The sequence below is a fragment of the Sturnira hondurensis genome, unplaced genomic scaffold, assembly GCF_014824575.4.
Source record: "Sturnira hondurensis isolate 20B ecotype Veracruz unplaced genomic scaffold, ASM1482457v3 Scaffold0006413, whole genome shotgun sequence".
NCBI classification, from domain to species: domain Eukaryota; kingdom Metazoa; phylum Chordata; class Mammalia; order Chiroptera; family Phyllostomidae; genus Sturnira; species Sturnira hondurensis.
The window spans coordinates 43,648,903-43,673,610 of NW_028079044.1; the positions used below are offsets into that span (position 1 = coordinate 43,648,903).

Below are 24,708 nucleotides of genomic sequence, written 5' to 3' on the forward strand. Positions count from 1 at the left end.
ACCTCTTAAAGTTAAATGGGCCACTCCCTTCTCTTCGAAAGAGAAATATGAGTGGTTATTTAAAGGTTCTGAATCAGATCGGTAAGTACTCACTAGATGTCTGTATCATTTTCTTTCAAGGTCGTTGATCCCCGAGGGCTTTCAGCGTGGAGGTGATGGATTGGGCCGATGCTTCCTAAACCTCGATCCCCACTGATCCCCCTTTGATCCACCGCATGCATTTTGGAGGGGATTTTCAGCCAGGGGTCCGGGTGCACATTACAGCAATAAAACAAGCCTCATGGTCTCATAGGAACAATTTCAGACTTCAAAATCCTCATTCTGCCATCTAGCTCTCTGACCCTGGGAGAACTAATCAACCTCCCCGAATCCTCTGTAAGCACAAGAATAAAAACATCTTTCTCCAATGGTCCCGACACCAGGGTGCAGGGCCTGGCAGGCGCCAGTCCTTCCTCTCATTCCACGGAGGCTCAGGGAGCCCCTGCAGTGCCGGGGGCCCCAGAGACACAATGAAGAAGCATGACGTCTCCACCGCCAAGGGACTTACAGACTCGTGGCAACTTGCTGGCTCTTCTCATTAAAAACCCACATACATGCCTTAAACCATACAGTGTCACCTTGCTTCGCTTTCTCTACTTTCAATGCCACTTCAACCTGCTACCAGCAGAGTTGGCATCTTAGAGACCTGATCCACAGAACATGTCTGCCGTGTGCCTACCATTTCTGCCCCAGAGAGTGACTTCAGGAGACCCTCAGCTCGTGAAGATTTAAAACACGCCTGATGGAGGCTATTCTTAGGAAATCTACAGTCCGGGGCAAGCACTGATTTACAGTTTTGCCCAGGCCAGGTTTGAATCCCACAGGTGGTACAGGGGATCAGAGCACACCATCCCAAAGTACGCTGCTTTAACATAGGAATATTTTAAACTGAAGGCATCTGAGAAACAGCAGGCACGGGAAGGACTCTCTGGCCTCCCTTTTCCACCTGAAGCAGGTCCTAATAAGGCCCTCGGGTGCGAAGTGCCCCGCCAAACCCGGAGGACAGGAGCATCCTTACCTTGGAAGCCAGAGCCATCCAGCTGAACGGGCCTTGCTACCTTTCCCCAGCAACTTCTCTCAGCGCAACCCTTTGGTCGTGCCCTGTGTTTGTTTGCACGGCTTTCTGCTCTTCACCAAGCCTGGCATGGAAATGCTCAGGTTTAACCATTTTAACCATTTCTTAGGGTCTTTATTTCCTTAGCAAAGCTCCTGTGTCACATAAGATGGTGTCATATAAATTTGTATGCTTAGCTCTTGTTAATCTGACTTTTGTCATCCAAACTCACAGGGAGAAGAACCTCGCTGGAGAACCTAGAAGGGGCATAGAAAAAAGTTTTCCATCCCCTACAAAGGCAAGGTTGGCTTGTGAGGGCCAGTCCTTTAGCTGGGGAGGAAGCCAGGCCTAGCTCCTACATCTCCAGTCAACTTCATTCTAGTCACTTAACAGAAGGTTTCATTTAATCTTGCAACAAGAGGGCGAGATCACCATCCTCACTGAACAGACGCAGAATCTGAAAGTTAACCGCACATGGCAGTGGCTTCTGAGAAAACCCACGAGGCTCTTTGGCGGTCACCCTCCAACACTCAGGGTCTCAGCTGTGGTGCCTGACTCTGGCTGCACTTAGAACCCACCTGGGAGCTTTAGAAAATCCTGGCGCCTGAGTCCCACCCACTTCAGACATGTGCCATCAGACCTTCCAGCAGCAATGCCCCAAAAGTACCAGAACTTTTTAAAGGTTCCTCGGAATAGTTGTCTGGGGAGATAAAGTGAGAGTCCATGAACTATATTTAACCTGCAGACTTCTAAAATCAGAAGATTTCACACAATGCCTAGATTCTGGCTGCATCTATGACTGTACTGCCCAATATGGTAGCCATGAGTCAGAGGTGGCTGTTTAAATGTAAATGAATTCAATTAAAATAAAACCGGAAATTTGGTTCCTTGGTCTTGCGAGCCACATTTCAAATGCCCAGCAGCCACTGGACGACACAGATGCGGAACATTTCCATCATCACAGAACATTCTACCAGACAGCACTATTCCTAAAAATCAAAAAACCCAGGCCCACAGTCCAACAAGATGAACAGTGGCCAGAGCACCACCCACCCGCTGCAGACAGGGCACATGCTATTCCACTGGCACCTGACTCCATTCTTTTATGTATGTGACCTGCCCAGCTCCTTAGTCGCCATATCTAAACCCTGTCTAGCTCTTACATGAGCTAAAAAACCGACTCATCGGGGGCCTTATGAGACAGAGCCAAATTCTTCACTCCTAAAGCCAATTACCTGGGTTGTGCGTTCCCTCTTCCTCCCTCCCTCAATCCTTCCGTCTCCGCTGTCCCTGTTTCTGCTACAGTGAGAGGTTTAACCTGTGTGACAACAGAGTCTTTCTGACAAATGACCCACTGGCTTTTGGAGTAGATATCTGCGTGACGGACCTTGTCCTTTGAAAGATCAGGTTCATCCCCTGCCCACCAACAAAGACTCAAGAAGACCTCAACTTCCAGAGAAAAGGTCCCTTTCTCCTTTGAGAGGTAGGGATGAATGCACTTGCATTCTCTCCCATTCTGGACAGGTAGCCTTATCAGGCCAAAATCCTTGCCTAATCTGCTTCAGAAGCCCGTCCCAGAGGCTGGCCTGGTCCGGTAACTGTGGAATGTGCTCAGAGTATGTTGGCTGCACCCAGGAACCAAATGCCATTCAGTTACCATGGAAAACACGGATGCCGTGTAGAAACACACAGTATCAATGCCACATCCTAACTCAAGACCAACTTCAGAGAATGCCAATAGAAAATGTATAAACTGTGAGAATCTCAAAACTTCCCACACAGTTGCAACAAGGTCAAAGACAAAGAGCTTGGAAAGCTGCCTAACTCCCTGATGGGAGAAAATTCACACAACACTTTGTACAGGATTTAACCAGGACTTAACCTAACGGTGACCCTCAGAGAGAGAAATAATCTCACGTACCCCAGTTTGGGGTTTAATTAAAATGCCCTCTAACCATTGCCAAGACATTCTTTGAACTTAAGTCTTCCTTGTCCTCTCCAGAACTTTTGTTTTTCGGTATCTTGGGTGAGAGAAACAGTAAGTCGGGCAGTTATGTATGTCTTCGGTCCTGGGAGACTCGCAGAAAACACGAGTCACACCACAGCTTCCACTTTCAGTACATCCTGTGTGCAAGACAAAACGGCCCCCAGGAAGGGATTCTTAAAAGTGGCGGCCTCTCTGCCGCTGGGTCAGACCCCCACATGGGGAGGGCTTCTCACAAGGAGGACAACTCACTCTCTGGCTCAGGAATCAGGGGTTGAGGCGGGGTACCAGGCAAGGCCTAGAGTCAGGCAGCCTGGGCAGGGATGGGGATGAATCCCCCAAAGAAGACCTCTTTCCTCCAGGTATCAAACCTTCAGGGGCCCCTGACTGTCAGGCCCCGCCTCCCCTCTCAGCTAACAGTGATGAAGGAAGGAAGGACCCAGAAGCTGAGCCATGGCAAAGGTGAGGAGGGGACTTATAACAAAAACCAGGTAATTCATGTCACAATTAGGGCTCTTAGCTTCCAGAATCCAGTGTAGCACTTCGATTGCTTTACTAGGAGATAATGTACATATTACACTAGTAGCATATTATCACAATCTTCTACTATATTCAACTCTCTGAAAGAACACCCAGGAGCTGACCAGCAATGCATGCTCAGTGGAGAAATTCAAGGGCGCGTGACATTAGTTGCAGGACAGTCACCGGTGCCAGGTGCAGGGTTTCTACAGTTTAAAGGACGGGCACACCCCTCAGCAAAACAGCTGAGGCTGCAGGGGGCGCTCACGCCTGCCCACACTGCAGCAGGCCCCGGCTGCCGGGCCCTGGGCACTGATTTTACCCCCATCTTTCCTCCCAGGGAGGGAGGCTCAGCCAGGTCACAGAGACCCTCATGGCCAGGGTGGTGCTTTCTTTAGACCACAGGAAAGGAGCTCCTTAATCACATTTCGGCGAATTAATCAGCTACTCCAGGCCCCCTGGGGATTAAGTGGCAGAGCAAGAGTAGAACCATCTCCGCCCGCATGGAGCAGAGTCCAGCGGTCGGTTGGAAGCAAAAATAAATAAATAAATAAATATTGCGCTCAACCTTCGCCCAGGTAAAAAGCTGGACTTCAGAAACCTTACACAAATGTGTCAAAATAAGGACGTCCACAGGGAAGTGGTGGCATGCTTAAAAAAAAAAAAAGATGAACTCCAATGACAGATCTTCCATTCAGCACCACCAATCATCTCCCAGCAGAGAGAAATGGGGTCCCACGTGCAGTTTATGACAGAGGAGCTATTTCAAGCACCAAAGGTTTTGCTTTTACAACGGTCTCAGTTTTGGTTGGTTGGTGGGGGCATGTATATGTGTGTGTTGTCAACTTTTAAAATATCCACAATAAAAATGTGCCCATCCCCCAAATATTTCAAACCATTTCAGTGGTAGAGGGAACCTGGCCACTGTTTAGTTTAAATCGCCTCTCCCAGAACTGCTTTCCATAAAGATTAATAATTACTATCATCTGTGCCGAGTATGCAACACAGTGCCTGGCGCAGTCACGGGGACTGGTAGGCAGCAGCTTCCCGTGTCTGTCGTAACAGCTGATCTCTGAAAGCCACCATGGATCAGGCACAGAACTGCGCCCTCAACACACATTCCCAAAGGCTCTTCCCGCAATCTTACAACAGGTGCCATGACTAAGTCCACTTTACAGAGGAGGAGATTAAGGGGCTCAGAGGTTAGAGCAACTTGCTAAAGGTCAAGTGCGGGCCAGGAATTCAGCCCAAATCCAAGGTTCTGAACCAGCACGCTGCACAGTCTCTCGACTCTAACAACAGGGTGGCATCCGCACCAGAACCCATTACACAGCGATGCCTCTCACACTGTGCTGAGGTGGTCTCAGCAGGGTGGCCGCCGGGTGGGGTGGGAGCAGGGCGGGAGGCTGAGTGTCAGCCTGTGTGTCCACTGCCATCTCAGCAGCCTCCTCCACACTGGGCTCCACCCGATTTGCTGACTGTCAGCTCCCTGGAGGGGGCATAAGCATCAGGGGCACCCCAGCTGGAACCCAGAACGAACATGGTGACCCTTCAATTCTGTGCAAATAATCCCTCCACAGGTGCCAGGAGCAGCAGAGACGGGAGAGGCCCCATTCCAGAACATGCATTTGCTTCTGAGGCTCATAGAATGGGGAAGCTCAGCTGTCGCCTCCTCCACGCCTGGGGAACAAGACGATAGCATCGGGTAGGAGGGGAGGCTGTGGTGGCCACCTGGTGAAGTGGCCAGTCTGGCACTGGTGAGGCAGGGGGAAGCCTGGGGTCAGGAAAGCGGGGATTTGGCTGCCCAGGCCAGTGGCTAACTACAAGGCCGGCCCAGAGCAGCTGATGGCAGGCAACAGTGGCCCCTACTTCAAAGGGGAGGAACAAAGCAGAGAGTGGCAAGAACACAGGAGGGACACTTTCCTTAGGGTGCGTGTGCACACAGACAACATGTGACTAGAGTCATATGAGACTGCACAGCAACCCAAATTTCTACCAAACACAAAGAAAACACGGGGCGGGGGGTGGGGCTGAAGCCACATCACATGTTCCCGAAGAAAATGAAAACGGATGGGCTTTGAAATACAGATAAATGCTTTGTCTTGCCTTTCTAACACTGACAAGTGGTCATTCCAGCCCTTCCTTGTCCAACCTGTGACCTTTTTGGACCCTCCTGGCTCCTGTCCTGATGTTTTCCAAGTAGTGAGGCAACAGTACATTCAGCTGTTTAGTCCCGTTTCACTTACACGTGGCTGAAGACCGATGTGTTCGTGGTTGATGTCACAGGACTGCCACTGAGAGTAAGCCAAAAATAAGTAAACTTACTTGCACCAAAAGCCTTTGATTTAGAAACAAAATCGTCTGAAATCTTTTTTTAACGAATTTAAAAACGGAAGGGGAACAGGGACAGTAAATATCTCCACTCAAGGAAGTGTGAGCAGAAACCAAATCTTTCTAAGTACATGTGTACTACCAAATACCAGCACACACGCACACAGGTCCTTGGGCTTTACCCTCAGGAGGGATCCCCAGGAGGCTGGCTTCTCAGACAGCCTGGAAAGTAATGTGACAGCACAGGCCCATCTTCAGACCAGAAAGCCCCAGCCAGAGGCCAGAGGCGGGACCTCGTCCTCCTCGAGTTCCAGCACAGAGGAACCAGCCGCCATCGCTGGGTCAGCCTGTGCGGCAGCAAACTCTGGAGGATCCAGGACGAGCGAGAACAACAGAAACCAGCGTCTTGGTTCTCCAGGGGCTGAGCAGACAGACGCACTGGGGATAAAGACATCAGCACACGGTGGTTCAAAGCCCCAAGGCCCTGGAACCAGAGCCCAGTTCACCCCTGCAGGGGAGGTACCAGAAACTACCCCGTGGACATGGTGAGGCCACAGTGAATCCACCACCGGGCCCACTGAGGGCTGTAACTACTGACACCACTCACATCTCCGTCTCCAAACCAAGGGTGGACTTTGGTCCCCAGGAGAGCAAGAAGGTGGCCTAAGCCTGAGGAGACTCAAGAATGATCATCTGAACAACTAGACCTTTGTTTCTGTCAACAGCTGAACCCTTGAAAGACAAGAAATGACCCTTGGGTTTGCAGCCTCAGCCAAAACGTTGAGACCACAAATGCATCACAAAAGTAGGCAGAAATGGCTACAGGAAAATCAAAACCCTTTCTCTATGTTTTTCCAGAATAATGAACTGTAAGCTACTTTGCATTCTTCTTAGCTTCTTTTCTTTAGGTTCTGATACCACGGCCTTTAAATACAGTCTGTAAAAAGTCTTTGTTGAGCATCAGAATGAGACAGCTGGGATGCTAGCACGTGGAAACGGTCAATCTTGTTGTTTTGCAAAAGGAATTCATATTCATAATTGATGACGCTTTTGTCCATGCCAGAAGGAAAATATAAAGGCTCAGCTATGCTTAAGTAAATTCTACTCAAGCCAACTGCAATACAATTGTTATAAATTATAGAGTAACAGGGAAAAACAAGATTTTGTGACTTGTGACCATTATGAAAAGACGAACAGGGAAGTCATATATCAAGGAAGAAGTCTGGTTAAAAACATTAATTTCTGAAAGGATGGTTACATCTTCTCTCTCCTCCATAAAAGAAATGGTAAGCAATCAAAAAACTGAACATCCTAAGAAAAGGTGTCCATCTGGCCATCATTAAACGTGTTTAAAAGATCCAATAACCCTTTGCCAGACAGGTACCGCCAGGCCCCAAACACCAGTACTGGCCCAAATGTGCACTAAACACAACCCAGATGAGCAGATAAAGAATGAGCTTTGGTTTAGGAGGCCTTTCTGTGTATCTATTGGTACAGAAGTAGAAACCCTTTAAGTACTAGTGAAACATTTCACAGAAATTCCCTTAAAGATAACTTTTCTCATCATATAGCTATGAGATATACAAAGGCAAATCAGTGGTAAAGGCTCATTTCATGCATTCAACAGCTCTATTTTTTATTGAGGGGCCGGGGGGCACGGGATGAGTAAATCAGGAAACACTGCAGGGCGGTTGCCAAAGGCTGGCCGTGGGGACGGGGAGTGGGGGGAAAACAGCAACCCAAATGGGTCTGGGGCTCCAGTGGAAGCTGAGGACAGGGAGGTGGGAGGAGCCAGGCCAGCAAAGGCGGGATCAGACGTGAACGCCAGTGCCTAGAAATGACCCAAAAGCCACCAGGACTGGGGTGCACAGAGACCCCGGCAGTCACGTGATCCTGGATCCAGTGATTCTGTGTCACAGCTGTTTGGGGTTTTCATAGCAGCAACCTCGTCTGAATTCCACGGTCACCCTGAGAAGCAGGTGTGGCAGACCCAGTATCATCTCAGAGATGTCAAAGCTGAGGTGTGCCCCACTGCACTGACCCACCCAGGCCACAGAGCAGAGACTGGGCTCCGCCTTCCGACCCAGCCCCCCGCCCAGGCTCCGCCCCTCTGGGAGTGAGGCCAACTCCTCCGAGATAGGAAGTGCAACACTCCGGGGCTCCATGGAGGCTCTTACTCGACTTACCCTTCTGAAAAGAAGCTGTGCCTATTTTGGCCCCGGGAAATGACCTCCCAGTGAAATGGGAGCAGTTCTGCTTGGTGAGATGTGGACTCGGCGCCAACATTTATACAAACTCAGAAGAAACAGCGCACAGACGGCCAAATTTCTAAAATCGTAGCTTAGTTATGAATGATTTAAAACCTAGCTTACCTGAGCCAAGTAAGTTGTCCATAACGGCCTCAAAAGAGACCCGGGCACAGCTCCATGAACCTGCCACAGGTTAGCTCAGTCTAACTCAGCGTCCTCAATGGGGGCCAGTCTGCCCCTCTTTGGCAACCTCTAGAGACAGCTTTGGTTTTCATGATGGGCTGGGGCAGAGAACAGGGATGTTGCTAAACACCCCCCAACGCCCAGGACAGCCCCTCCCAACAAAGAAGCATCTGGCCCCAAACATCAACAGGGCTGAGGCTGAGAAACCCCGGCCTAAATCCTGGGTGGTTCTCCACACGCAACTGATCTTGGAGGTGGGAAGCACACGAGTGGGCCCAAAGGGTCGTTCACAGGCACCCAGGCTCTACTGCTTCGCAGCTGTGTGGCATTTTAACCAAGCCACTTCAAGTCGCCTCGCTGGTTTCTCTGGCTTCCTACCACAGTCCTCCAGGAGACAAAGCAGCTGAGGGGCTGAGTGCTCTGATGGGCAGAGGGCCCTCAGTAAGTCCTCAAGGCCAAGGCTAGACTAAGATCCCCACCACGTGCGATAGGCAAAGGCTCCCAGGTACCTCACTGTTTCCAAATAACTCCCACTCCCAGCACTAGCTTCATAGGAACACATTTGGAAAAGCAAACACCAGAGCACAGACACACCATGAGCACACCCGTGCCAGTCCCCAACAGGCCACAAGCACCACCGGAGGTCGGGGTGCATTTACAAGGCTCAGTATTTCCTTCAGCTCCGGTACAAGCAACACATCTCACACTTCACTTCAAGTGGCATTATCCAAATGGAGCATCATCCTCACAATCAGCATCTGCCTTTTAACAGGCACAGGTGGCGATCACGTTTCCATGGTGACTCGAGGGCTAAAACTCAGGCAGATCTGCCCAGGCTCTGAGAGCGGGTTCTCCGGGTGGCTCTGAGAGAGCAGAGTCAGGAAGCGCAGGCAGGTGGGCACCAAAGAGCAGCAGGCCTTTTTCGGCGGTCACGCCCTTATGACGAACCAAAGGGCTCGACCGGAAACGGGAATGAAGCCGACGTCGGCCTCGCACACACGCTTCCCAAAGAGAAGACTACAGGTCAGCAGCACACGACAAAAGTCCTGTTTTCACGATCCCCTCCACTCTGCTTTTGTGCTGTATCAGGCACCTTGGCCACCTTTGGGTGACAACACTGCCAGACTATGGGCAGGCACCATAAGAGGATGCATGTTCAAGGCCTTGTGTCATCTTAGCAGAAACAGTATTTTTTAGATGGGTCATCCCTCATCTGTCCCTCTCTTTCCCTATTTCAAAAGGGGAAGAAGCAGCATTGTATGGAACTGTGAAATGCGCTCCAATGCAGCTCTAAAGAAAAGCCCCCCCCAAAGCTGATATTAGTTTCCATGGTAACCAGGGTCCCTGGGTCCTGGCACACACAGCAGGAAATGCTGCAGATTTCCACAGCAGTGTCTTCTACTAGAAATAAGAGTCCCATGGCGATTTTAAACATTTGGGAATCCAAAAACACTGTGTGTGTGTGTGGTACCACGTGCGGGTGTGCAGGTAGAGATACATTCACAAAACGAAGCCAATGTAGATGAAAGAGCCTCGTTATCCTTACAGATAAATATGCTTATGTCAGATATAACACATGATTCGAATATAAACAAAACGGCCCACCCACACACAGGGCTACAAGAAGACAAGAAGACCTTCCACAGAAAAAGAACTTGAAATGGAAGTGGAAAACTGCTTTGGGAAACCACATGACGGAGGACTCCATGTAAACACACACGCAAACACCCCTCTTTACGAACACCAACCGACCCAGAGCCCAGGGCAGAGATCCGTTGGCACAGCCCTGGTTCCTTCCTACTTGGTCACCGTTACACCAGGACACGCGTGAACAACCGGCGCACCGTGCGGTTCACAGGGGGAACCCTGGGATTGACAGCCTGGGCTAGAACAGGCATCCCCGCTGTCCCCTTACTGGCTGGGGGGCCTTGGACACGTGACTGCACCTCACTGAGCCTCAGTTTGCCCTGTAAGGATACGTGACTGCACCTCACTGAGCCTCAGTTTGCCCTGTAAGGATAAAAAGGCAGCACTAGGTACTAGATGGTCTATTAAAAAAAAAACACCAAACACCTATACTTTCTAAAAATGGAAAGACCAGAGAATTATGTTAAGAAAAAAAAAAGACAAATCAAAAAAACTCCAGGTAATTCTCACTTAAGCCAACACATATATTTCTAAATGTAGAAAAATCAAGTTTCTTTCAAATGTACCAGGAGAATTAGCTGTCAGCTTCTTGGTGATGGAAGACTCCGCGAATATTCTTTATTCCCTGATTTACCTCCCGATTCCACATTTTTCCTCCAGCAGAGTGCAAGGGCACAGCAACAGTGAAATTGTTACTGCAACACAGTTTCCACACGTTGAGCATGTTTTCTGGCTGGGCTTTCTCAGAGGGGGCGGCGAGGAGGCAGCCATGCGACCAGGTGTGAGCTCGTTCCAGAGAAACACTAGTTTGACAACTCTGACTGTCTTCAAGTTCACATTTACATTTCGTGCGGTTATTTTTATCTGAGGAGGGCAAACCTAACCAAGTTCATGACTCTATGGCAAATGATCTTTCCCAAGAAAGCACTGTAGGGGAAAAAAAAGGTTTTGTCTCTTCGGTAAGAACTAGAATAATTTTATTCTTTCATGAATGCTAATCAGTATTTGACCAAAGTGGCTGCAGGAGCGAGTGGAGGAGTACTAGCTATCAAGCCAAAACAAAAAGTAAAGAAGAAGGAAAGGACTAGGACGGGAAGAAGAGAGAATCCTCGGCGCATGGGGACAGAATGCACGACAAACCGGGATGCTGAAAGGACGAAGCACCGAGAGCATCACTTCAGTACAGAAGCCGCCTGACATCACAATCAGCCGTGCTGGGCCCACACCAACCCAGGCGCCCATAAAAACAGACGTGCCCCCACGCCTGGACCGGCCACTGCCACGGCCGCCGCCACCACCACTGTGTAACTCTCCAGCATCCACGAAGGCCACCGGGGTTGGACAGAAAACAGCAGACATCCTAACTGAAGCATCGCCTGGGAAAACACACCAGGGCAAACTGGGTAACACCACTGCCCAGAGCAGGAGCAGGAGCAGGAGCGGACGACCCTCTCCGGTCCGCGGTGGGGAAGCCTCAACAGGGCACCCAGGGGCTTGGGCGGGCATCTGGATACCCCCAGCTCTCTCTGGGGCAGCATTTTAAAGTCCTGGTGACATCGTGCTCTGGACCCCCTTATGGAAAACTGGGACTCGGGTTAGATCCTTTCAGGCCAACCCACAAGAACTGTCCTTTCGTGTGTCCTCTCGGGAAGACACAGTGACAAGCCAAACATTGTCCAGGCAGGACACCGGCCGACCACAGTGCAGCAGCCCTGTCTGGCAACTGGGGCTACCCAGTGAGCGCAGAGCAGGGGAAACGGCGCGGTTAGGCCTTGGTTCCGACACCAAGGAAAGGTCGACAGGATGGGAAGGAGGGATTTCATTTCATCACGGGTGATGCTTGGTTCCTGATTCCAATCTCCTGGGACACGCACACACAGAGGCTGTTAAATATGTTTGTACGCTGATTAAACCTAAACATACACACACAACACACTATTAGATCCTCATTAAAAGGATTATAGCTATAAAGCCCAATCAAGGAAGGGCTACGGGACATAACGTGGCACTAAAGTCTTTCTTCACATTCATTCGTGGTTACAGAATTTCTTTAAATGGTAACTACCCAACAGTGAGGAGGGAAGCTGGTCTTGGATGCCTCAGGACCCACCGTCTGGTCAACCGTGGGCCACTTTTTTTGACAAGTCCACGGGGCTCAGTGACATGGACTGCCAATTTTGTTCATTTGAACAAAGTATCTGACAGCAAACACTCATCAGGTCCAGGAAAATGCCTTACACGTACCTTGAATGGGGCGAAAGGCTGACCTGTCTAAAGCCAAGTCTTCCTCACAGAACAATTTTCTCAAGCTTCTCCCCATTATTGTTCCCGCAAGGAGCCTTTTTGGATTTTTTCCCATTAACTACCCCTTTCCTCACACAATTTTTAATTCCACAGACATACATACGCCTGCTTTGGTATTGGATGCATTTCTGTGCCATATACACAAAAGGGTAAGATTCCCTCCCCTCGTCCGGAGCCAAGTTTGCCCTCCTTGGAATAATAGCTTGTCCTTCGAGAAGGCATGAAAGGGACATGCTTTAGAAAGAGGGGGACACATTCATCCTTGGAAACCATGACTGTTGTTTCCATGTACCTCCCCACCGAACCCCTCCACACCTGCCTAAACCCTCCACCACCCGCCGAGCCGGAGCCTCAGAAATAGCGCCTTTCTGATTGACGGCAGCATCCCCAGAGCCCTGGGTACCCGGGGGCCCTCAGTAAAGCCTTCTGATAGAAAAGAGAATAAATGAGACGACTCGTAAAATATTACATGTGCTGTTAAAGCAGAATAACCATTCTTTGCAGAAGTCATTACGCTCCCTACACCTGCGCTGTGTAACGTGGGAGCCATGAGGCATATGTGGCTGTTTGAATTAAAATGAATTAACATTAAGATTGAACAATTAGAAATTCAGCTCCTCAGCCACACTAGCCACATTTCAAGTGCTCAAGAACCCCGCATGTGGCAAGTGGCCACCCTATTAGATGGCAGAAGTGTGTAACATTTCCCCATCACACAGAATGACCCTGGCCCAGCCCCAGAGCCCCACAAGGTCAGGACTGCATTGGGGCCTTTTGCCACAGCACACACAGGACCTGGTGGGGCCCAGCACAATGCCTGCAGGAAAAGGGGGAAAAACAAGTAAAAAAAACTGGGAGGATGATAACTTCATCTTGGCCCAGCCAATTTCCTACTTGTAACCAACTGCAAATGTTTTTCTTTTTCATAGCTCCGTTCTTACGCCCCACACCCACCTTCAATACAGCAGTGAGAACTTCCAAAATGGAATTACCAACATGGCACAATTTGCTGAGGGCGTCCCCAGCATCACTCATGTAAATCAAATCAACAGGTCAAGTTCAAAACCCCCAAAATGAATTCTAGAGATTTTAGGTCATGATGAAAACAGCACACTGAGATTCACGTTTTAAAATAAGAGAAAAAACAGCTCCTAGTCCATCCACTCTGCAGGCAAGCTAGTAAGTGCTTCAGTTTATAAAGTTTTTCACAAGTCGGTAACTGTGTCCTGGGTGTTGAAGGGGCACCAAGCTCCCAGAAATCGGAGCTAAGGTGTCAGCGCCCCTCTGTCAGCCACAAACAGGCTCTGAGTGAAGTCAGCCTTGGGCGGTTTTCCATAAAACTTCTCCGGGCTGCCGGAGATGCCTCACGCTGCATTCCTTCTTCTCCTGTTACCTACAAAGCCTCAGTTGGCATAAGCTCATCAGGAAAATTAATACACTATCCTTCAGTCTCTCAAAACAGTATGCTCAGCTCCTAAAGAAACCTTACAACTGAACTTACTTCTCAAACACTCCTAAGTTCTCTCTCTTCCCTTAAGGATTCTCAGGACCATAACGGAAAATAACTAAGGAGCCCCAGCTGGCCTGTGAGAGCAAGAAACCACTGCGTGACCTACGGCCACACCCAGAGATCCACAGATTGGAGTTCTATGCTTTTTTATTTTTAACCTACTGAATGAATGTGTTCACATTTCTTTAAGGTCATATTCAAAGACTATTCGGTTCCAGAACTGTGAAAAAGAGCTTTTTAAAGACTTTTTTTAAATAATTAATTTTTTTCCTCAGTTGTGGCTAAGGAGCTTCCTAGGTAGAAATAATAAGGCTCTGATTCCATGAAAGAGAATTCAGGGCTTGAACATCCAAGTCCAGAAGTGAAGGGCCAGTGACGTCTCAGCTAAACAACCTGGTTAAAGTAAAACTTGGGGGCAAACAAACCAGTCCAGCTGTCTCTTGGAAACCACTCCCCAGCTCCTCCTTCCCTAGAAAGAAAGGTTTCCTCTCTTTTCCCGCTCTCCCCACCCCATCCCCAGACACACCCCATCCCCAGACACAGCAGGGTAGCACCTTGTACCACCTACCAAGGTTCAAATTCTGAACTCCCAAACGGAGTCTGGCCAAAGACTCCATCCCAGCAGCCTCTAGTCCCAGGAAATAACAGCCATGTGCCCACCTTGTCCACATCCTGCTAAATGCCAGCTACCTGGGGTTTGGGTATGCCGGGACCTCAGAGAGGAGCGGGCCCAGGTCCTGTCCTGGAGGTGCTCGCTGTCTAGTGGGGGAGATGGGGACAACACAGCAAGGGGAGAGAACGCCTGTGTCGCAGAGGCCCAGAGGCCTGAGGCCAGCTTCACCTTGGGAGGGACGGGGCGAGGGAAGACAAGCAGCAGGGCCTCAAGCAGCTGCAGGGGGCAGGAAGGGGGTGGATTGGGAAGGTCATGCCAGGCCTGGAATGTACACGTGCCAGCAGGAAGAGATGAAAGGTGTTAAAGGCTTTCCGGGAACAGCGATCACTTCTCTGTGGGTGGCACTGCCGGCCAGGGGCGGAGACGTCACTCCACAGGTGGGTTGTGGCAAGGTCCTTACAAAAGGGCACAGTCTCCTGGGAAGCTCGTATCAATCTGAGATTTCCAGTCCCCCACCCACCCTGTTATTCTGATTCCATAGATAGGAGGCAGGACCTGGAAATCTGTACTTTAAAAAAAAAATTTCTTGAGTGATTATAACCCACACAGCCGTGTCTTAAGACCGCAGCGTTTAACAAAGTCTACACTAAAAATGTGTAATATATACCAAAAATATATAACATATTTTTAAGGACCAGGACTGCTTTATCCAACATCAGCCATGGAGATTTCCTTCACCGATGCCCAGAAGCATGGCAATCAAGGATGAAGGCACAGGTCTGACCCTGTGGACCTTGATGGCCACGCCCGCCTCCTCATGCCCGTGTCTCTGGGGGGCCTTGTCACAGCGCAAACCAACCCAAGTACCCATGTGTGGTTTCCATTTTCATTTTCCTCTACTAACCCTCTCCCCCTCGCTTATTCTCTGCTTAACTTGGCTTCCTCCATTCCCTGTGTCTCCAGAGCAAACTCTAAAGATCATGCAGAAAAGAAATTTCAGACTGCCCTCCTTCACTCACAGTTGATGGCTTTAACGGGTCAAATCAAGATTCAAAATCACAGAATACTAGAGCTGACCCAAAAAGCTTACTTGGGACCAGCCAGGGCCCCACGTCCTGGAAAAACCCCTGTTGCAGGTGGAAAAAATTAAAGCCCAGAGAAGCGAAATAAAATCACTCAAGGTCACACAGCCGGCACAGCCAGAGGACAAACACAGTCATCAGCGGCCAATCTAGTTATTACTCCAAAGTGCCTCACAGACTGTTTTATTAATCCATTCAGGAGCGGTAACTTCTAAGCAAATAAGAATCCTAAACCCAGGAACTCCTTACAGAAGGAACAGTCATCTAACTGTTAACGCCTGGGCTCATGGCCAGACTCCAGCTTCACCACTTACTAGCCACGTGACCTTGGTCAGCTTAGGTAAACTCTCCTGTCTGATTTCATCACCGAAAATGAGGATCTGGAGCCCCAACCTCTTGGGGCCGTGGTTAAAATAAAAAGACTCAATACACAGAAAACACATAAGGCAGAGTCCAGCCTGTGAACGCACTCAGTAAAGGCTAGCCATCATTCTCAAGATGAAAACCATGCCCATCTAAAAAAGTGACATACAAAAACCACTGGACATTAAGATGATCTAGTCGGCTGGCAATCTATTTCCTTCCTTCTTACAGCCTTCAACCCCTTACTATGATCTGGTGTATCATCATCTAGACACCCCTGAGATGGGGAAGTTGGGGTTTTAAGTAATCACAGAGGCACATTGAGGCAGCCCAACCTGACGGTCACACAGCATCACGCTCTTCAAAGGTCCTTGCTGCCCTCCGCAGTGATGCAGTGGCCACGGAGGGCCAGTGCTGAGTAGGGCGGGGCGTGTCACCAGCCCAAGGCACCAGCCTTCCACTGGAAGGGAGAGCCAGGCCCTGGTGTGTCAGGGTGCTTGCAGGTGTAGGGTGCTGATCCCCAAGATGGGCCACCTCCACCGGGGAGGGCTGAGAAGCCTCCCCCCACCTTAGTGTATTTCCTTTTCTTTCTTTTCTAGTGCAACCCAGACAATGGCATGCCAGTCGGTTCAAATATTTCTCAACTCCTACGAGAGCCTGTGTGCTGGCCCATCACAGACGAACAGAAAATGGTGATTCTGCCCCAAAGGCCTGACTTTCTAAGTATACTGAGTGCCTAGACTCTAATTCTTTGTGGCTAGTAACACCGAAGAAAGTGTACTTTCACATTAAACACAAGTTAAAAAAATTGATACAATATGATGCTGTACCATGTATTATGGTGCTCCATCGTAGTTTAATTATTAACCTAAACACACACATTACAAGAGCAACTTGTACTCATCATGAAAAAAAAAGGACAAAACAGAGTTTGGACACATTTCGGCATCCCATGTAACAGTAGTTACATAAAGAAGAGAGTGATTCTGCGCTTACAGTGACTAGCTTTAAAATTTGTTCCTCAATAAACTGTATTAAGTGCTAGTGTAAAATATTTGCTAAAAAGGACAAAGACCTTTCAGAGCCATTTCTTTGGGGAAACGAGATGGAATGCCAATATTTTGGACACCAGAGCTTGGCCAGCTTGAAGTTCTGGACACTTGCCCAAACGAGATGCATTTAAGAAAAACTGCTACTCACCCCTTTCGTCACCTCCAGCGAGCAGGACTCGAAAGACACACCCACGGGCTCTAAGCAAAGGACACTGGACCTTCTGTACTGCAAACTGTATTAGAGTCACGGCTGCTCCTGACCTTAAACCCGAACAGACGAGGTCTGTCCAGAGGTATCCAGCCATGTCTCATGAAAAATGCAGACTTTTATTGAAAAAGATATAAGATACAAGAAACACTGCACGTAGGACAGTGATGCCTCAGTGCCTTCAAACTAGGCACTTTGGGACCTCACACAGTTCTCCCAATGGCCATCAGCTGCCCCGTCATATTTTCCTGAATCTCATCAACCATCTGAAATCTCTTCCCTTTCAAAGGTGATTTCAGTTTTGAGAAAAGCCAGAAGTCTCAGGGCACCAAATCTGGGCTGTAGTGGGGCTGAGTCAGCTGGGTGATTTGACATTTTGCCAAAAAACTCTGCATGAGATGTGATGTGTGAACGGGTGCATTGTCGTGATGAAGCTGCCAATCAGGTGCCCATAGCTGCTGCCTTCTGAATCATCCAAGTAGTTTTTGCAGAGAAATATTCAAGCTTAATGCAAAATTTGACGCAGATTCATTGTTCTACTCCCTCAGTCACATTGAATGCATGGCCAAACAGTACACGTGCTCACTCAACAGTATCTACAGCTCCCCACTGACTAGTACAGTGAAGTCGTCGTTTTCCACACATGCTCATTCCAGTCCACTCTCCTTGCCTGCCTGGTTACATGGATGTTGCACAAACCATTCTCGTCATCTTAACAATGGCTGGACTTTCTCTGGACAGAACTTGTATATTTGCTGCTGATCAAACCAGCTTGAAGCATTTGCTACAGATTCATTGTTTCCTTGGTTGATGCAGACATAGTCAATAACTGCTGCACAGCTTATAGTAACAAACAAATGGAGATAATCTTAACATCCCCCACTAAAAGACTGATTATGTGCTGCTACCTCCAGTGACATTCCCTCTGGCCACTAGAAGGAAGGAGGCGTGGAGTACACTGTGGAGCAAGGCACAGACACGATGCTTCTTACGGGCTACCTTCTGAACGAGATCACACAGACAGGCCTTGTTTATCTGTCATTCTACAGACTGCTCTGCAGCGAGCTCTTTTCCTCCCAGATTCGTTCATTCGCGCACGCAGGAAAAAGTCTATACCAATGCCTGCAAAGGGTACTGGGAGGGTGGGTTTAGTTTTATTCATTTTGTTATATGAATTTCTTAAATCCAAGGGTATGCTCTATATTTTTCGATTTTTAAGTAAAAATTAACTTAGTAAAAATCACTTCTGTTGCATATTGAACATACAAGAAGTATGTGCATTCGAGTTCCTCTTGTCAGTGCCATAAAACATATCTCCGTTCCACCAAGCAGACACTTTTCAGGTCATGTGAGAGCCTCCGCCCCCGCCCCACGATGCCACCGAGAGCTGTTCCCTCCCAGGGCACAGCGGTTCTGGACACGGCCAAGTGCGATGGATTCTGGAATCATTCAAAATGAGCAGAAATCAAATACTTTTAAAAATCTATGAAAGCTGGGGTCTGGTCACTGTGACATTATTTGTTTTCTGTCCAATACATCACCTCCAGGCTCCACCTCTATCTCCATCACCACCATAGGGAGGCCATTCTGGTTCTGTTTCTGCAAATCATCGCTCTGTTTTTCCTCCCGTGAACCCCGAGAACTGGCAGGCTCTCCCATTTCCCACCGAGAGCCACCCCGAGAGCAGCCTCAGCCAACACCCCGGCTCCCACTGGGGGAAATTACGGATGATCAGAGGTTGTCTTTCTAGTCCATCCTTTAGGGCCCAGCCAATAACTGAACATTAAAATATCAGAACTTGTATGAATCACAGCCTCAGAAATGCAATGCCAGGTATATAAATTCCTTAAAATAGTAAAGCAACTTTTTAAAAAAGACACATTCAGATGGCTAGTCTATAAAGACATACTATAACTGACAAGTCCAGGTCTGGACACTGGTGAAGTAGAAGAAAAAAGATTATAAAATAGACCCAATAACACTAACAGCGGTGAAGACTGGCTTCAATGTGATTATGTTCTTCTTTATCCTCGCATTTTCTATAGTTTTACAGTGGAACACAACTTTCTTAAAGGGCTTAAAAACAACAATGGGTAAGGAAGACCAACATCAGGTGGACGAAGGCACCACATTTTCCTAGGGAACCTTCTGGAACACCGTTGGCCCCCTGGAAAGGAAGAGAAATATGAACTCCCCTGGGAGCCTTCCCCCGTCTCCCTGAGCGGAGTCAACTGCTCACTTTTTCATGCCCCACCCCCCCGACTTTGGTCTACCACTCTTATCAGAGCAAACACATGATTTCTACATGGAGATCTGGATTTGCACATCCGCATTTCCCCCATTCAAGGGCAAGCTGCTCCAGGACCAGGAGAGTAACGCATGCATTTTCGTGGCCCCATGACAGTGCCTGACAAACTTTTCGAGTCTGCCGAATGAGTGAGAAGTGTCCTTGCTGCAAAGTCGCTCGAACATGTAACTGAGCCCCTACGGTAAATGGGTACTCAGTGAAAGCCCCATCGCCAGAGGTCCCATCACGTGCTTCTGGGAAGCCAAACTCTCCGGGGACTGGGAGCAACCCCCGGCACCCATGTTTTTCAGTGTTGTCGTGACAATGACAAAAACAAGCATGGAGCTATCAGTGCACCAGCAGACCCTGAAAGATACGGCCACCCAGAGGCAGGGGAGACTCTCCGCCTGGGAGTGAAAAGGAAAGTACGCCCCTGGGAACAGGGCTTTCTACACGTTCTGGCTGATGGTACGTTTCCAACAATGGTGATGGACACTGGGCTGTTTTCTCGTCATCGTTACTCGTCTTGTGTGGGATTTGGTGGCCAATGAAACCATTAAAATATTTCAAAAGTTTTTTTTTTCATTGATTTAACATACATACTCTAAGCATTTACTCTGTTCTAGGCACAATGTTTTGGGGCGGTGGTTCAGACATGAGGCAATCATTAATCTGCACCTCAGGGGCTTTGCCGTGAAATGTAGGAAAGAGAAACCCAACGCTACGTGTGCAAGGGTCCTCATTTCACAGAGCCCAGAAAAATGGCCTGTCCAAACATTCTCACTGCTTCCCAGCCCACAAGGGGGCCAGGAAAACCTTAGGACAGCCCTCATGAAAAGGGAAAAACAAATTGCCACCAAATGCACAGCTCAAGGCTCTGCAACCAGCATGTCATGGAAAGTGACCCCAAAACACATCAAGCTCATGCCTGGGGGGTGGTTCCTTTCCTTGATTTTTCATCCCTCTTCTCTTGGGCTTTATCATCTGGAGAACCCTGCAGCTTCCAATAGAGTTAAAAAATCTAGAGTGGAATCCCAAAGAGTTAAAAAAAATCTGAAATACGAGTCAGCTGAGCTCCAATAACTTAGGCTCTCTCTTCTCACGAAGCCACCCCAAGGGAAACGGCCCACATGCTGAACCCGGCTCGGGCCAGAAGCCACCGCGCCACCTGCTCACCACGTGTGCTGGTCGCCATGTCGGCCACTTTCTGAAAGGCGTCCAGGAAGGCAGCTGCCGCCACGACTGTTGTCCTGAAATACAAACAGATGACAGAGGCATGAGGAACGTCTCGCACTCACAAGTTCATCATAGCCCAGGGGCTCCCAGCCCTGTTGAGGGCTGAATGTCATCTTCTACCCGATGGGGATGGGACAAGGACAGGCATTCGCCTGGGGGCCCCACTGGTTTCCTAGGAACCATTTCTCCTTCTCCTGTTACGAAGACTCGGCCCGGTGCAGCTCACTAGGGTCTGATCAACAGACGAAGGCAATCCCATTACACCTGGTTATATACAGTCACCCGTGCTTTGCTGTGTATAATGCGTACCCACATTCCTGTGTGCATTACACACGGGATTATTATACCCATGGTATTTGATCATCAGGCCCATGTGCTCGGGGCAGGAAGCGTACATTACACATGGCAACATACAGTATTACCAAGTAAAGTTTCCCAAAGGAGGTAAAGACAAGTGTTTCTACCAAAAAGAGGAACATTGAAAAGCTTAAATGGTACCAGTAAAATTAATTTTAGAGTAGGAAGACAGTCTCTACATGGATTTGGAGAAGGAATCTTAACGAGAGATCATCTAGTTTCAATAACTCATGTTAGAGATGGGAACACTGAGACCACAACTGCAAGGGGACTTTCAAGACCGCCAGTTCGTGCCAGAGCTGGGACCAGTAGCCCCACATGACTCACTGTCCCACGCTCACCCCACGAGTCAAGGTCTGAGCTGCGTGACTTTCCCCCTAAGTCCTTATCACAATGAAACTGAGATGCTGTTTTTGTGCCCTCAGAACGCTATCTCAACTGCTTCTTCTGAATTCCTAAAAGCTGAGGACAAGGAGATCCTCATTTGCTGGCCTAGGAATAACTCTGAATTCTTCACGAGCTCTTAAGCACCATGAGATGCCCAGCGCGCTCCGTGGTTGACTGGTTCCTGGAACTGTGATCGAGGCGTCACACCATGAAGACGGACACCGCTCCAGCTCCCGGCCGGGCAGTGGACGTCTCGAACTAGCAAGCCCGCCCCAGGACTGGCACTTTATAATGGAGCGTGTAGCCTGATGCTAATTTCCAAGTATTTCACACACGAATCCAGTCTTTCCTGAGCATTCTTAAGAATGCAAAGTTGCTGAAAGAAGATGACTTTAGGGATGATCAAGGAAAAGAGTTCAAAACAGGGGGAAAGGGAAGAAATGGCCTTTTAAGTGTAAGCAACAGCAGCTTTGAAAGGAAAGGTTCCTGGGAGGCGCTGGGCGTGGCCCCTGGGAAGTCCCTTAGAACTGAACTTCAAAACGAGGCCTGAATATTTTCCAGTAGAGCAAGAAAGCATCCTGTTCAAATTATTTTTAAAAATGACTTTAAAAAACAAGACCAAAGTAAAAAAAAATAAATACATTACACTGTGAAGCACAGTTTGAAAAGACCTGGCACGAAGTACAAACCCCAGAAAGGCTAGCTTTACCGAGCATCCTCATGTGTGTAATAAAGAGCTCGTTCTGATTCACAATTACTATCTGACACAACAGCCGGAATCATTCTCACTCAAGTCAACGCCGACCATCCACATTTAAGGAGCCCGCTGTCGGGGTGCCTTGCACCAGGGCTCCACTGAAAAGGAGGACAGTGGTCAAGTGTGACAAATTAAGAGCTTTTAAACACTGCCTTCTAATGAGTCACACTGCACTGTCTGCTGTTGTCCCAAGACATCTTAGCCCTCTCCAACGGGACGGAACAAACAGGCCACCAAGGGCAGCAGGAAGGAGTGACTCAACTGAAATGTTCCCGCACTCACTGCCTCTCCTCCAGCCCGACCTTCCTCCTTTCTGGAATGCAGAAGACCACGCCCCGGGGGCGAGGCCCCCCACCCCAGTGCCCTCAGCCGGGCACCAGTAATTTGACAGAGTAAGGAAATGCTCCCTGCGCTCAGGAGGCCTAATGTCGTTAAAAGACATACAGCGTATCATGTTTTGGACCAATGGGGCTAAGACAACACTGCTCTAAGTCTCACTGTACTGATAGTAGCAGTCAGTTCATCACCTTACGCTCTGGCTTCTTCATTGGTCAAAAGGAGAGGGAATCTCTTCCTGGGTCAACATGAAAGCTTGCCAGGCAATTAAATGGAGCCACGTAAGAAAAAGTGTGTGGTGTGGGGTTGGGGCGGCAGGTAAACTGAAATGCTTTAGTTTTCCTACAGGAAGACAGACACCCACAGGGTGGGCACTGACCCAGTTGGAATAAATGACAACGGTGGCAGAGGCTGGGTGCACATGTAGCTAATAAACAAGGTGAAGGGCTGCATATTCCAGGTGCAGGAGTTTGGATCTGATTTAGTGTGAAGTAATCCCAAGTTCTTAAGCAAAGAGATGGTAAAGGACTTGACCAGTGGAGAAGGAGCCATATTCCAGAGCCCCCTGTTCAGCAGGAGGCCCATGCATGGCTCTGGAAATCCCAGGCCGCAGGAAGGCGCGGGACTGGAAGGGAAAAGGCCCACCACTCCTGAGCCCTGCTCCCCTCATCTCCAGGGCAGCCATCTACATCCAGTCCTACCGCCACAACTCTGAGCCGTCACCCCTGGTGTCCACAAGCAAAGGCCCAAGAGCATCAGGGCCCCCATCCATCCTCTCTATCATCTACAGAGCTCTGGATCCTAAAAAATACTTACTGCTTTGTTCTCTGGAAAATCACCCTCATGCATCCAAACCAAACTATGCCATTGCCTAGATGCCACGAACAAGGGGCATGCGACTGACTGCTTCTGTAGACGTCCCATCCCTCGTGGGACACCCACAAAGTGCAAAAGTGCTCTTTCTTCCCACTGATTTACGAGCATGTCATTTGAACAAGATGACGTAGAAATATCTTCTATTCCTCATCAAGTGGCGGGTGAAAAAGCACAGGACAATAACAACAGCCCCTTAGAGGCAGGTAACACTGAGTTGCATTTTAAGCAGCTTTATGGAGACGCGATTCGCATACCATAAAAAATGCATTATTTTCCGGGGTATAACTCAACAGTTGTCAGTAAATTTAGAATTCAGCAACCTCCACCATGTTTGATATCAGAGACAGCCCGTGCCCGTCCGCAGCCGGCCTCCTGCCCACCCCAGCCCCAAGCAACGGCCCATCTACATCTGCCTCTGCAGATCCGCTTTTTCCAGACACTGCCTGTAAATGAGATGCTACAGGGGTCAGCACTAGGTTTTAAACTCTTCATAAGAATGGACTCTGGAGCCAAACTCCCTAAATTCAAAGCCCTGTTGTTTACTCGCTGTGTGACTCTGGATGAGTTATTTAGCTTATCTATGCCTCAGTTTCCTTATCAGTAAAATGGGGGTAGAAACTGTACTCAGCTCTTGGGGTCGGAAGATTTAATTAAGTTAACACATGCCTGGTACACAGTGAGTGGTCTATAAATGGTGCCCACACCACTCTCCATATAACAGCCCATTTCACTCTCAAAATTCCTGTGGAAGGAGGCAGAACGAATGAGTTTAATTTTATACATGGGACTCAGAGGCCAGGACACACAGCTACTAAGTGATGAGAACGGCTCAAATTAGAACCGACTACACGCTTCTATATCTGTGACACTTCCAAAATTAACCCCAATCTGCATCTCGGGACCATCCTACCCCATCCTTCGTCTGAGGCTGTTGCCACTTTCCCGGGGACGACGTACTTCTACTTACCGAAGCTGGGACTGCAGTTTGCCCGCTTTGTTTATGAAATCTTCCCAAACTGGATAGCTCCCCTACAACAAAACAAAGCCGTCAATCAGTAGGTCGCACTGCACTGTGAGAGACAACTATCAAGACAATAACCCAACACCCAATTCCAATGACGCAGGGAACAGCCTGCATGCTCGCTTCCTTTGCAGTCTATGGTCCGTTGCCTGGTTACCTGTAAATGTGCTGGCTCAGGAATGGGTGCAGAGTGGGCTTCGTCCCTGTAATCTCTCACACACTACAGACACACCTGGAACAAGTGGGAAGAATCTAACACGCACGCTGATGCACCGCTTTTCGAGTCCATAGGTGGAGGACCCAGATTCGATGT

General features: G+C 48.9%; 1 protein-coding gene across 12 annotated transcripts in view; it reads right to left on the reverse strand.

Moving 5' to 3' along the window:
* Positions 1 to 24,708, reverse strand: part of MTSS1 (MTSS I-BAR domain containing 1) — a 140,436-nt gene that overhangs the window by 92,883 nt on the left and 22,845 nt on the right. For all 12 annotated transcript variants that reach the window (XM_037048496.1, XM_037048497.1, XM_037048495.1 and 9 more), the window contains exons 2-3: positions 24,342 to 24,403; positions 20,602 to 20,675 (exon numbers count right to left, since the gene is read on the reverse strand). In XM_037048496.1, the coding sequence (XP_036904391.1) occupies positions 20,602 to 20,675; positions 24,342 to 24,403 (136 nt within the window). The remainder of the gene's footprint in view (positions 1 to 20,601; positions 20,676 to 24,341; positions 24,404 to 24,708) is intronic.